This window comes from Trichechus manatus, unplaced genomic scaffold, assembly GCF_000243295.1.
Source record: "Trichechus manatus latirostris isolate Lorelei unplaced genomic scaffold, TriManLat1.0 scaffold00272, whole genome shotgun sequence".
NCBI lineage: Eukaryota > Metazoa > Chordata > Mammalia > Sirenia > Trichechidae > Trichechus > Trichechus manatus.
Window position 1 is genome coordinate 386,365 of NW_004444208.1, and position 13,813 is coordinate 400,177.

A 13,813-nucleotide genomic window follows, 5' to 3' on the forward strand; every position below is an offset into this window, starting at 1 on the left:
AAAAATGTATGTGCGAAGCACATTTACTTGGAATTTTCTATTACAAATTTTAATAGTGTAACGTGAATCGAATTAATGAAGTGATGAATGTACAAACAGTCAAGTTGCCAAATATCACACAGCTAGATAGTGACAGAGCTGGGATTGGAACCTAGTCAGATTCTGTAGTCTAATCCCATTATGCTTTTCTGCCTTCCTATTGATGTCCCCTGTTCTACTCTGGCTTCTGAAACTCATTCAGCCTAAACTTAGCATTTGATTTTTACCAGTTAACTTTGATCCTCTTAAATACCATTGCTCCTATGGTTGAGGTATTTTGGAATCTTGAATCTGCTATTGGGTATTATTGTTTGCAAAGCATTGAATGTGTGAATTAATTTTGGCCCTGATCTTCATTTTGTCCAAAAGAGTACTGTGAAAACATTAGCACTCTTAGAATGTAAGCTCCATGAGGATAGAGAGTTCTGTTTACAGGCATCTGTCTCCTTTGTTTCTGAAACAATGCTGAGTATATCTGGGCATCAATAAATACATGCTGAATGAATGAACGTAAAAGGTACACAAAGCCTTAATTTCATCAGTCTAGTAGTCTGGTTCCTCTTTCCAACAACACAGTCTTTAACTTTTTTGTTTGTTTTGTTTTTTTGTAGTTACACATTTACAAATTCAAACAATTACTCATAAAGTCATTCAGTAACAAAGAGGCTGTTGAATGAACACAGGGCAATGAAATTTGGATTCTGGATGACAATTTTAGTCTTATCAGCCTCAGCCCTCCATTGTCTCAGTGTTTTATTTTGATTTACAACAGCTAGATAATATTCATACAGAGAAGCACTTGGAAATATTGAGTCTTCTTTTTAACAGTTTATCCTGAAATGTTGAGATATTTCATCAAACTAAACCTGAAACTTGGAAAGAAGTAGGAAATTTTAGTGAGACTTTTAACAATATCTAATATCTGATCACATATCTATTCTTAATTATGAAAGCTGGACAAAAGCTCCCCTAGCTTACAGCAAATGCTGTACCTTGCTGCTCACAGTGGGATTTTCCAACCAGCAGCAATGGGCATCACCTGGGAGATTGTTAGTGCTGCAGAATCTCAGGTTGAACTTCACATGGGTGGAATCATAATTTGCATTTTAATAAGAATGCCTTGTGATCTCAGTGCACGTTCAACTTAGGGGAGCACTGTCAACTTCAGTAGGTGTGGGGTGGGCCTGGGATTCTGCACTTCCAGCAAGCTTCCAGATAATGCTGTTGCTGCTAGTCCATGAACCATACTTCGAATAGCATGTTGATATACAAAGAGAAATTTATAGTTACTTGCCTGACTCTCAAGCCATGACAAGAATGCATACTCAGCAGATATACCTGAGTTGACTTGGCAGTTATTAAGCATATTGCAGGTATGCTGTAATGGTGTACTTATTCCCATGTACAGTTTTTTTTTTAAGTATGTATGTTCAGACCTGGATTTTAAAAAAAATGCTAGAGAACTATTTCCTTTTACATCTTTGACACATTTTCAAGAAGTTTAGATATATACAGAGATGACAGCAAAAGCATAATTTGCAGATCAGCACAAAAATAAATACTCCTGGCAGCCTAGGTGTGTTGAGTGTTTGCATTTCTGGTTTTCAAAATATACTTAAAAAAGAAAAAGAAATATCCCAAACTCTTGGATCTCACAGTTTGAAAACCATTGGTAAAGCGAAAAGCCAGGGCACTTGTCCCTACTATGTTGTTGACTTAGGGCCTGACAATTAATCTATCAGGACCTCTTTTTCTTCATCAGTAAAATTAAAGATTCTGATGATGTGATGTACGCCTTCTGATGAATTCTTAAGTTCTGTGATTCTGTGACTTGCTGTGCAGCCTTATAGAACTACTTTCTTTAAGTCCAATACCTTGATTTAAAGGAGTTGGTGTAGCAGGGCAGTTTAGAGCCAAGGATTTGAGTCAGTAGGCAAGGATGTGTCCTGGAACAAGTAACAACCTACAAGTGAGGATGTGTAAAATGGAGGTAATATGAATGCTTATCCCATAGGATTGCTTTGAGGATTAAATGAAACAATGCATGTAAAGCACTTAGTGTGTATTATTCAATATGTTAGCTGCTGTTTCTTTTACAGATGAGAAAACTGAAGTTGGAGAAGTAAAGTGATTTCTCTGAGGTTCAGTATAGATCTGGATAGAAACCAGACCTGATTTCCCAATATAGTATTCTCTAAGTTCTATAGGATGGCTTTGCCGAAATGCCCATCTTCTAAACCTTTTAAAATTTATGTATATGTATTTTAAACAAATACTTTAAAATTTTGTCTGATCAAACAACCCCTCCCCCATCACATTTTTTTTAATGTGGCTTTTTATTTTTCACTAGAGTATTCATTTTTTGTTTGTGATTTTTTTCAGTGGAATTTTACTTTTTACAGTTTATTATATTCTATATATTGGAGATACAGATGATCAATTTTTTATTATTTTTTAAAAGTCTGCTTTTCTAAAGAGAAAGGTGTGTACGTGTAAGATGGCGCAGTGGTTAAGAGCTTGGCTGCTAACCAAAAGGTCTGCAGTTCGAATCTACCAGCTGCTCCTTGGAAACCCTATGAGGCAGTTCTCCTCTGACCTGTAGGGTTGCTATGAGTTGGAATTGACTCGATGGCAATGGGTTTCATTTTTATTAACTATTATGTCTTTCCATTTTTGGATTCTAAGATGAGGTGGCTGCTTTCTCCTAATTTTCATATTGGAAATCATTTTTGTTGTTCAGAATTAAGATCAAGCAGCAGTTTCTCTCATTGCTTATTCCCCTTATTAGATGTGAAATTGACAGTGAGCAGCTTGAATTTGGCATTTGGTTTTATAAATGTGTATATGTTCACTTCAATTTCAATTCTTAATTTTTACTTTTTAAAACCTTTTCTTCTCTTGCAGTTGAAAACAATCCTCGAACAAGAAACCTTGCTGCACTAATTAAAGTCTTCCTTTCTAGAACCAAAGAACTAAAACTTTCAGCAGAATGTCAGAAGTAAGCCAGCTGATTAAGTCATGTTCTCCTTATATTTAACAATATGAATATTATTTTTTATTTATTGATGGAAATAGACTAATAGTCTTTTGAAAACTCCTGTTAAGGAATTACTCCCACTATTAAGGGGAAAAGGTAAAAGAAACAGGGTTTAGTTTAGTGTGCAAGTCATTGGGGTAGGGTTATCAATTCTGGAATCTGTTTGATTTCAGCATTTTAGATACTCTTTAGAAATATAGTATTTAAGAAGATTAATAATGATACAGTTATTACAAAAAGAGGTAATTTTTTTTTCATTATTACTACTAGTTATATCTAGTTTAAATCAGGTCTTCAAACCAGTTCTTCCTTGTTCAGTCATGGCCAAGGAAATGAAATCGCAACAGACCTGAGTTTTTTAAATGTAAATGAACCAGAAAGATAACTGGAACGGGAAAAAAAATTACTGGTCGAAGCCCTGCTAGAAACTTAATCTCCCTCTTAGAAAACAAGAGCATCATGTGTGCTTTGCATAGCAACCAAATCTCTTGACCAGCAGAGTGGGAAACAGTGCTGCCTGGCTCAAAGATGGCGTCTGACTGCCCTCTTTGAATGTGTTTCGCTCTCCACAGTCCTGCTGCTAATCTGATCTCCCTCATCAGGCTCCTGAAGGGGCTCACTACACCTCTTCTGAGTCTCCCCTTCCAGGGCTTCGACCCGTAATTTTTCCTGTTCCGGTTATTGTTCCTTTCATCCAGATTTTAAAAATTCGGGTCTACTGCAAGTTCTGTTCGTTGGCCATTACTGAACTGGTTCGAATCGGTTCAAAGCTGTGGTTTAAATGATGACTTAGTTTGAATATTGTTTCGTTCCACATCTGTTGCCTTTAATTTTTCTGTATTAGATTCAATGGAAGGTTAATCTTTTATGCATTCAAGTATTTTTTAAATGAATGACAATCTTTTAAATAATTGTTCATTGCTCTACCTTCTAAACAAATTATATTGAAGCCACTTAAAGTTTTTCTTGTCAGTTCATGGTCATTAATACCAATAGTAAATATTGTACTGTGCTGCTGGTGATCCAATTTAAATTTTTTGTTATGTATTTACATATATTTTCTTTATGTTACCATAGTTAAAAGAAAAGTTTAATATTTCTTTTCTTTGCATTGCCTATATGTGGGCAACTATAAAGTCAAGAACAAAACAGTCATGCTCACACATATCACTAGAGATTTTTATTACATTGACTCACTATGTAAAATACACAGAATGAGATATAAAGTAAAATGTAGTGGTTATCACTGGTCTAGTGTATTGTGTCATGAACAGTTATTAGAAGATATGGGCATTGTACTAATATTACAAATAGAATGGACAGAGTGGTTGGTGGATTATGTAGACATCATGTGCTAGAAATAAATTGACCAGGCTCATGATTGAACACTGATTCTTGTGTGATTTTGGTCTTCCCTTTCTAGCCACATCTTCATTTGGCAGACACACAATGCTTTGTTTATTATTTGCTGTTTGCTGAAAGTATTCATTTGTGAGATGTCTGAGGAAGAACTACAACTTCATTTTACTTATGAAGAAAAATCTCCTGGCAGTTATAGTAAGTATTGCCTTTCAAGATGATCTGGGTATAGCATGTATAACATATAGGGATAAAATTTGCAGAATAAAAATATAATTTTGAAAATTTTTCTTCCCATAATTTATATTTTTAAAATGACCTGACACTGTGACTCTTTATTCCCCTTTATTAATTTAAATGAGCAAGACTCTTAAAAAAAATTTTTTTTACAAAAATGAAATCCAGTAGGATCGAGGCTTTTATTTATTTTTGATTTCTGCTTATGAGAAATAAGAAGGAAGTACAATAAAGATAAAATTCAAGTATTTATTCCTTTCAGAAAAAACTGAGATGTCAATTTAAATATCATTACCAGGGCAACATATTATTAAGAAAGACAACTAATTGGAATTACAGATTTTATAAATGTTAGCAGTTACTTTCATAGGCTATAATAACAGTTTCTGAGTCTGGGTGTCTTTGAGACTGTTTTATCAGAAATAATACTTTCAAGGATTGTTTTATGATGCTGAAGTGTATCTCATTTTTTTGAAGATACAGGGAAAGGTTACTATTTTCTCCTAATATTACTGAGATTATTTGGCAGTGGTTAGGAAGCCCTATAGTTTCCAAGATCAAATGCTGATGTTTCATTTATTGGCATTGAGGGAAAAAAACTAGGCCTAAGAAGCTTAAAAGAGCTCTGGTGGCGCAGTGGTTAAGCATTTGGCTGCTAACTGAAAGGTCAGAGTTTTGAACCCACCAGCTGCTCCATGGGAAAACGATGTGGTAGTCTGCATCCATAAAGATTATAGCCTTGGAAACCCTTTGGGGCAGTTCTACTCAGTCCTGTGGGGTAGCTGTGAGTCAGGATCGACTTTACGGCAGTGGGTCTGATAAGAAGCTTAAAACCTACAACCTGGAAAGTAAAAGGGCAGATTAACACATTAACAGTGAAATACGGGGAATGTAATATTTTGCATCTACACTTGTAACATTCTTTTCCTACCCCCCATAGTTAAACTAATTAACACAATAAATGAAGTAATATTTTAGTCGTTTAGTGATAGAGCCTCATTCTTGTTACAAAAGAAAATGGAAGGAAATATGTTTTTTTCTCAGCTTTTTATTTTTTAAAATTTCAACCGACAGAAAAGTTGTAAAGATAGTACAGAGAACACCCATATATCTTTCACTTAGATATACCAATTGTTAACATTTTACTACATTTGCTTTTTATCTCCCTTCCTTCCTCCCTCTCTTCCTCTTTCACCCCTCCGTCTGTATATGTGTATATGTATTCATGCTTACTATTAATACACTTTAAACTTTCTAATTTCAGATTTACAGAAAAGTTTTGCAATATGTGTATATGTGTTAGTTTCTACTATTTTTAATATTTTACCCATTACATTACTATTTGCACTGTTTCTCTTTCTAGATTATGTGTATGTGTCTAATTCCCCCCCCCATTCAAAATTATATGTATATAATTATTTCCCCGAACCGTTTGAAACTGAGTTTCATTATGGGCATTATGATCCTTTACTCCTAAATACTTCCAGTGTCTATTTCTTATGAATAAGGGTGTTACCTTACATAACCACAATACATTCATCAGCTGCAGTATACTAAATGTTGTACAATACTTCAATCTCCTTTTAGTGGATTCCGTAGATCTACTGATTATATTTCAGTTTTGTTAATTGACTCAATAATGTCATTTATAGATTTTTTTTTCCCTTCAGTGTAGGATCCAGCCCAGGATTAAGTCTTAACATTTAGTTGTCATACTCCTTAAGTCATCTTATCTGGAACATTTCTATGGCATTTCTCTTTATGACATTTAAGTTTTTGGAGAATACAGTTCCTTTGTTTTTATTAGACATTCCTCATTTTGGGTTTATTTGATGTTTCCTCATGATTAGTTATAGGCTATGCATTTTTGGCTGGAATACCACGGAATACTACATAAGTAATGTCACGTCTTTCTTAGGGCTATTGTGAAAAGGGACTCCTTGATCTCAGGTACTCTCTCAAGCATCAATTTAGAAAACTGGAAAGTCTTCCTGTCACCCCAGGAGTATATATAGGCCAGTTGAAAACTGTGACTGTAAAGAATACCTCCTTAGTCACACTAACTTCTCTCTGTGGGCAAGGGAGTATTGCTCCTGAGTTTCCTGTGTTCCCGTTTCAAACACACCTCCTCTCTCATCAGGCTTTCCTGCCCACCCAGAGCTGACAGGGATCATGTGTATGATTCAAAGTCAAATGTTACCCATGTCTTTTGAGAGACCGGGAGGACTATAATGTTTATGCATTTAATCATAGCCTGTCTGCTCTGTGGGTTTCATGAATATAAATAATAACCCATACTTCGTAAAAGTAGAAGTACTTCTCTCTCCTCTATGGTTGCTAAACAAAGTCAAAGGTTGACAAGGGGAACAAACACACAAAGGATTTACTGTCTACTCAGATCAAAATCATAATGCAGTGAATTTTCAGTACATACGTATCCACTCGTGAAATATTTCTTAAATTCTAGAATTTTTAAAAACAATCTTGTGGGGAGATAGAAAAGATTCAGTGGAAAATTAACCCTTTATGCACTCATGTTTGGATGGCAAAAATCTTCAAAGAAATTTTGGTTGTTATTTAAATATATTAAAGAATTATGTTACATTTCAAACAAATGAAAAGCCATGTTATACCATGGTCCAATTCAAGGTGGTAGAGTGACCCCAAGTATTTATATTCTCTCCCTTCTGAGACCCTATTACTTGATAGTGAAGTAATTCCCTAGACATTGCATTGAACAACTCAGGTACGGCCTGTTCGTCCTTTTCTAGTCTCCGTATGGCCCTTTTAAAGATCATGAAAAGTTTTGGAGAAATAAAATATGAATTTCTGTTTTATTCTCTAATTCTTTTCTCCATTGTCATTCTCAGTGAATTTCCAAATTATAGAAAGACATCCTTCTTGTCCAACGCTTTGAAAATATGATTTTACAGTTGGCCAGCATTCTAACATGTTTTCTGTTACCGGTCACATTGATAGTCATTTTATTGGCACGTGTCTAAGGATGCTCTCACTTTCCATTTCTGTAAAGTCAAAAATGTCATTAAGTGCTTCTGTATATTTTGAGGAAACTGAAGAGTGGTCAAAAACTCTCATTAGGAATACCTCATTATCACAGGGAAGCAAATCACATCTCTTTTTAGCTGTGTTGTGTATAGGTGTGCAGGATATTTAGCAGATAAGATCTTTCCATTTTCTTTGGTAAGAAGTTTATAGATAGAATGGACTTTGCCAAAATTTATATTTGCACTCTCTGTCAAATATGCAGATTAGATGAGCAAAGTCTAGTTTGTGTGAACAAGGTATCTTTTGTTTTGTTTTCTGTTTAATTTATGTGGAAAATCTTACTTTTTCTCTAATAATACTGAGTAAAGACTAAGTTTATTTGTCTTTATTTAAGTTTCTTTTTTGAGAGTTTGCTGAATTAAGAGTACCAAAATTAAACTTGTTTCAAGTGCTCTAAAGTTTCTTTCCAAACAAATGATGTAGTTGGCCTGTCATAGGGAAGCTAAGTAATATGTTCTACTTTAGGGGAGCTAAGTCATAATATGGTCTGCTTTTCTTTTAAAGCTGTTGTCCCTTGTTTCATAGCTAAAATGTGATAACTTTAATTATTCTAATATTGTTGAATTAAGCAAACGTTGATATAATTCTAGCGACTTTATTTGCTGTCATTTTTTTTTATTGCTGCTTCTGTTCTAGATGACCCATTCCATGGAAAATTACTCATTGTTTTGCCCAGTTTTGAATTAACTTTGGGGAGAGAGAAAAAGAAGTGTAGGCAGTGACACTCTTAATAAGTTTTTTTTTTTAAAATTGTACTTTAGATGAAGGTTTACAGAATAAACTAGCTCTTACTAAGTTTTGATATTAAAAATGTTAAATTACAAATAATATGTTCTTTTGTATTGTTGTGTGCTGTCGAGTTGATTCTGACTCATGGCGACCCTGTAGGACAGAGTAGAACTGCCCCATAGTGTTTCTTAGGCTGTACATTTTTATGGGAGCAGATCGCCAGGTCTTTTCTCCCACTGAGTGACTGGTAGGTTCAACCTTTTGGTTATCCCCTGAGCACCTAACCATTACTCCACCAGAACTCCTTACAAATAATATACCATCTGATAATTTATAAGGTAAAGAATAAGAATAAACTGTGTTTATTTTGGGGCCAAATATGCTCCCAGAATACCCTCTTTACCCCAGCACCACTGACTCTTACCCAGGCTTGAGAAGCATGGTTTTATTGTACATCTTAGGTAACCTAATATAGAGACAGTGTGAAAACAACGGTTTATCACTGTAAGAACCATCTGTATGGTCTGATGATCAGTGATTCTGTCCACCTACTGACAGACCATTCCCTTTTTTAATACAGCGTTAGCACTGCAGAATTTTATACATGCACTTCAATTTTGTTCGTTTCATTTACAGTTGAGCCTGCTTTTGGTCCATGGCTTAAGTCTAGTGACTATCTTTTGAGATAGTCTGTTCTTAGCATATATAATTATTTTCATCTTAATCTTACATATTCTTAGTTTGAGATGTCTACTTCTTATCACTAGCATTATATTTTCTACTCATTTCTTTTTACAATTTATAAAAATACAATAAAATTAAATAATTGCACAGAAACTGCTGAATGGGAAAGAAAATAGAACCCAAGTTGGCTGGCAAACAGCATCACCATGCAGTAGCTGAAAACATTCAGTTATTAGCTGGTATATGAATATCTGAATTAAATGTGTGAAAGACTGTTTAAAGATAGGTAATATACAATAACACAGGGTGTTTGAAGGTCAAACTTATACAAGTAGAGAACCATCTGCAAACAACTTTAATAAAGTCAACTGTTTGAGACATATTAAGTATGTTGGGATATTACTGCATACAGAATTTTTATGTGTCTTCCACTTTTTTTATAATTCTGCTGTGATCAGATGGATATTGCTGGCATTTTTCAGTGAAGCAGTCTTTATGAAAGTAATGTGACTATTAGGAAGCCCTGAGTTTGTAATCTGAATTTGTGGGGATTTCATATTTTCCCATTGGCTGTGCATTATGTGGTAACAAACTGCTTGCTAGAGAGAATTTGTATCATTATATGATGATAACTCTTGAATATAGCCTTTACGATTGGAGGCTCAGAGCCCAATACATTTTGTATTTTCTAGAAAAGACGTTTGAGGTACAAAGATGGAGACAGAATACCGATGAGGTAATGATTCTGCAGTTAATTATGGTTCTTTGTCCTTAGCTTATGTTATCACAGACTAGCATGTGATAAGACAGTGAAATAAACCTTTCTTATGTTTGTTTAGTGTACAACCATTCTAACAGAGAGATATTTTAGTAGCTTTTTAGGATGTAGACGTTTATTTTCTGCAAAGGCAGGCAAGCAGGAGGTTTGATTGAAAGAAGCAGTTAGACAGCCAGATCCTTTCCCCCTCCATGTAGTCATGAGAGCACCCCCTCCCCAGTTTCAGTATTCTAGAGATGTGTTCTCTAGAGAGTCTAAACCAAGAGCCCCCCAGCACCCCTTCCCCCGCATGCGATCTCAGGCACATTTGAGTGTAGGTGGTATATTGAGAACAGAACTGGAAGAGTGAGGAGTTTTGACTTGGCTCCTAGAATGCTGGCACCAGTATTTTGCGCACCCCGTCCCCTCTGCCAGGAGACTAGTGGGTACTCTTCTGGAGAAAATGAACCAAAACAGGGAAAAGACTTCCAGGTACTGACATTTGGGTGTCCCTCAACAAAACAGCCTGGGACCCTCCACTGAGAAACAGTTGACAGGCTCTGTCAGCCTTTTGCCTCACTCTGGCCTTTCAAACAGAAGAAAAGATTATGTAAGATAGGAATTTTGTGGAAATAGAAAAAAATCCTTAATCGTACCTCTGTAACACAACCAGTTTTCTTTCCGTTCTTTCTCTGGCTTAAAACCTTTTAAAAACTCTTTAGAATTGCTTTCAAAATTTGTGGTGTGTTTGTTTTAGTAAACTTAGTGGAGGTGAATCTCTCTCCTTTGGAGGTGGATTGGCTTTTTCAGGTGGCTGAGGTGATCTGGCCTCTGTGGCAGCGGGGATTCCCTGCTCTTCTCTCTGTTGGAAGCAATCCTTAGATGGTGGGGTGGGCTGAAATTACATAGTGAGTGTTTGTTTTTGTTTTCATATAAAACATAGCAGTTTAATTCCATTAGTTATAGGCTGTTGTTGTTAGGTGCCGTTGAGTCGATTTTCAACTCATAGTGACCCCATGTGACAAAGTAGTACTGCTCCATAGGGTTTCCTAGGTTGCAACCTTGCAGTCTTTACAGAAGCAGATCTCTAGGTCTTTCTCCCTCAGAGCCCCTGGGGTGGGTTCAAACTGCCAACCTTTCGGTTAGCAGCTGAGCACCAGGGCTCCTTTAGTTATAGATAGTAATGCAAAAAATAAACTAGTAACTGAAAAATGTTACTCAGAGTAAAAAGAAAGCATGGATTTATTCCTTTAAAATATTTAACATTTTAAGAGTTGTAATCTAACTTTCCAGAAAAACAAAAGTGCCTCTAGCAGCTTCTAAATTATTCTTTGGTCATATAATAGGTGATAATAGTTTTATATTTCTCTTTCTATCTTTATGTTATTTGTGGAGCAAAATCAATTAAACTTACTAAGAGGCACATTTTATAATCAAACCTGGTAGACTGTATTATCCTTTAGGGTAATTAGAAACATTTCCTTTAACCACAGTAAAAGCAGTCTACCAGAATTATTGCAGATTTTATTGGAGTGGTATAGGGCACAGGCCTACAAGTAGTGTAGTGCATTGAAATATAGATCAATTTTATTTTTAGAACAGAGTGAGTCCATTTGCTTTTCCTCTTTATGATTAATTTATAGAGGCAGTTTTACATTTTGCTAATTAAAAGTTTAGATCTGCTTTTTAATATTCTAGAATAATTCAAATATTATCTTCACAATTCAAACTGGCAGTAACATAGATGGTACCATATTTTTTGAATATAAGTTTATAGTAAATATAATCCAGCTTCCATGTTTGTCTTCCATTTTAAGGAAGTAAGTTTTGCTCTGAACTTTTCAGGCACTCCATTAGCTTGCTTTTTGAGTACAGCTCTGTTATTTCTTGATTAATTTTTTAGTACTTACATTTGGCACAGTGTAGTATTGGGCAGCATTGAGACACTGGCAGCTTAACTTTGTGAATGCAGAGAAAACAACAATTAGCTCACTGTCTTTTAGTATTACTTTTAATAACAACATGTAACCTGACTAAAATGACCCATATGTTTCTTTTTTCTGGCTGCTGCTTTGTTTTCCATCACTGCTATTTTTTTCCTTTCTCCGAGTGAATGCTTTTTTAATTTTTCTTTTCCCCCTGTTCCGCCCTCCCTTCCTGCTCTGATAGAAGGCATTTGATTAGGGCGGTATTTTACTGTCTTGTTGTCTCCCTTAAGGACAAAATTAGGGAGTGGTAAACTGATGTTTCAGCACAGGGTACTGAACACTAATAGGGACTGCAACTTGTTTTAGGTATAGATTAGGTATAGATTATCAGAGCTGTAAGGGACCGTAGATGTCATCCTGTCTTTATTTGCTCCTTTCTTTGATGAAACTCATGGGAACCAGAGATGGGTTAGGGACTTATTTATAGTGGGGAAATGCCAGGTATAGGAGTAGGATTTCAGTGACCTTGTTCTTCATGATACTGATAAATAGTTTAGATTTATTCATTGTTTTAGATTATTTATAAATTGGATATTTAAGTCAAAGACTTCCAGTATGTGTTGATGAATGTATATAGTATATCATCTAGTTGTATAAACTAGTATGTGATGCTTCAGATCTCTCTCTCTCTCTTAATATGGCTCATGGTACTCACTTATCTGGGATTTGTATTTAGGGTGTTCAGTGAAACATGGGTTGGTTGACTGGATTGTTTTTTTGCCAACTTTATAAATAAACAGGCCTTTAAAAAATAATTTATAAACTGCCCCTTTGCCATGAGACCAGAGGAACTGAATGGTGCCAGACTACCATTACTGAACATTTTGATCAAAGATTCTACAGAAGAATTCTGATCAAAAGGGGGAAAATGCAGAACAGAATTAAAAAATCTCATAGAATCCAAACTTTCTGGAGCCACGAAGGCTGGATGAACCCCTAAAACTATTGCCCTAAGATAATCTTTAAACCTTAAACCAAAAATATCCCCTAAAGTCTTCTTAAAACCAAGTAATAGTTCAGCTTAACTAGTAACAAATGTCTGCCTTGAACGTGATGCTCTTTTAAGATCTATCTATATGGGATCAAACTGACAACAGCAGCTCCAAAGAATAGATAGGAAACTTAGGGGACAGTGAGAAAACTCAGAAAAAGAGGGTGAGAATGGTTGCACAACTTGAAGAATGGAATCAGTGTCACTGAATTGTACATGTAGAAACTTTAACTGGTGTGTGTTTTGCTGTGTATGTTCTCAACAATTATGGTAAAATTAATTATTTTTAAAAATTTATACAATTTTTTTTTTCCCTTGAGAACCTGGAGTCAGATTTGGGTTCAAATTCGGGCCGTTTCACTTACTGACCTTGGGTTAGTAAACTAACCTCTCTGAGACTTTATTTCTCATCTGTAAAATGATGATGATAATTGTACTTACCTCCTAAGAGTTATTCTCAGGATTATTGTGAGATAACAAGTCTGAAGTGCTCAGCACAATGCCTATCAAAGCATAAAGTACTCAGTAAATTTTAGCTATTAATATTTCTCACAGATGTGAAGATGTGAAACATTAAAATATTTGGCTAGAGCTATAGAAATTTAAAGAGTAATTTAAAATTCCTTAAAAGATAAAATGGTTGGATTGTAAAACTTCACAATACAGTAAACACACTGATTCTCTGCAAAGTCGTTTACTCAAAGAACCTCAATTTACTTTGTCATTGACCTGCAAATTTCAAGGACTTTTGAGAGATTTTTTTGGTAGGTGAGTTTATATGTATTTGTTATTACTGGAACTAAGGAAAATATTTGGCCTCATATGAAAGCTGAGGCGATATAAAGACTGCTTAAAAAATAATGCAATATGAGTAGCTTGCTTAGCCTCAAACCTGGAAAGCAATCAAATCTTGTCACCCTTCACTT

At 35.2% G+C, this 13,813-nt stretch overlaps 1 protein-coding gene across 3 annotated transcripts in view; it reads left to right on the plus strand.

The window, feature by feature from the left end:
- The window catches only part of DYM (dymeclin), a 265,159-nt gene that overhangs the window by 38,116 nt on the left and 213,230 nt on the right, over positions 1–13,813 (plus strand). For 2 of the 3 annotated variants that reach the window (XM_023724953.1, XM_004389970.2), the window contains exons 4-5: positions 2,944–3,037; positions 4,500–4,633. In XM_023724953.1, the coding sequence (XP_023580721.1) occupies positions 2,944–3,037; positions 4,500–4,633 (228 nt within the window). Of the gene's footprint in view, positions 1–8; positions 2,181–2,943; positions 3,038–4,499; positions 4,634–13,813 lie in introns of those variants that run through there. The other variant, XM_023724952.1, reaches the window with a different exon arrangement.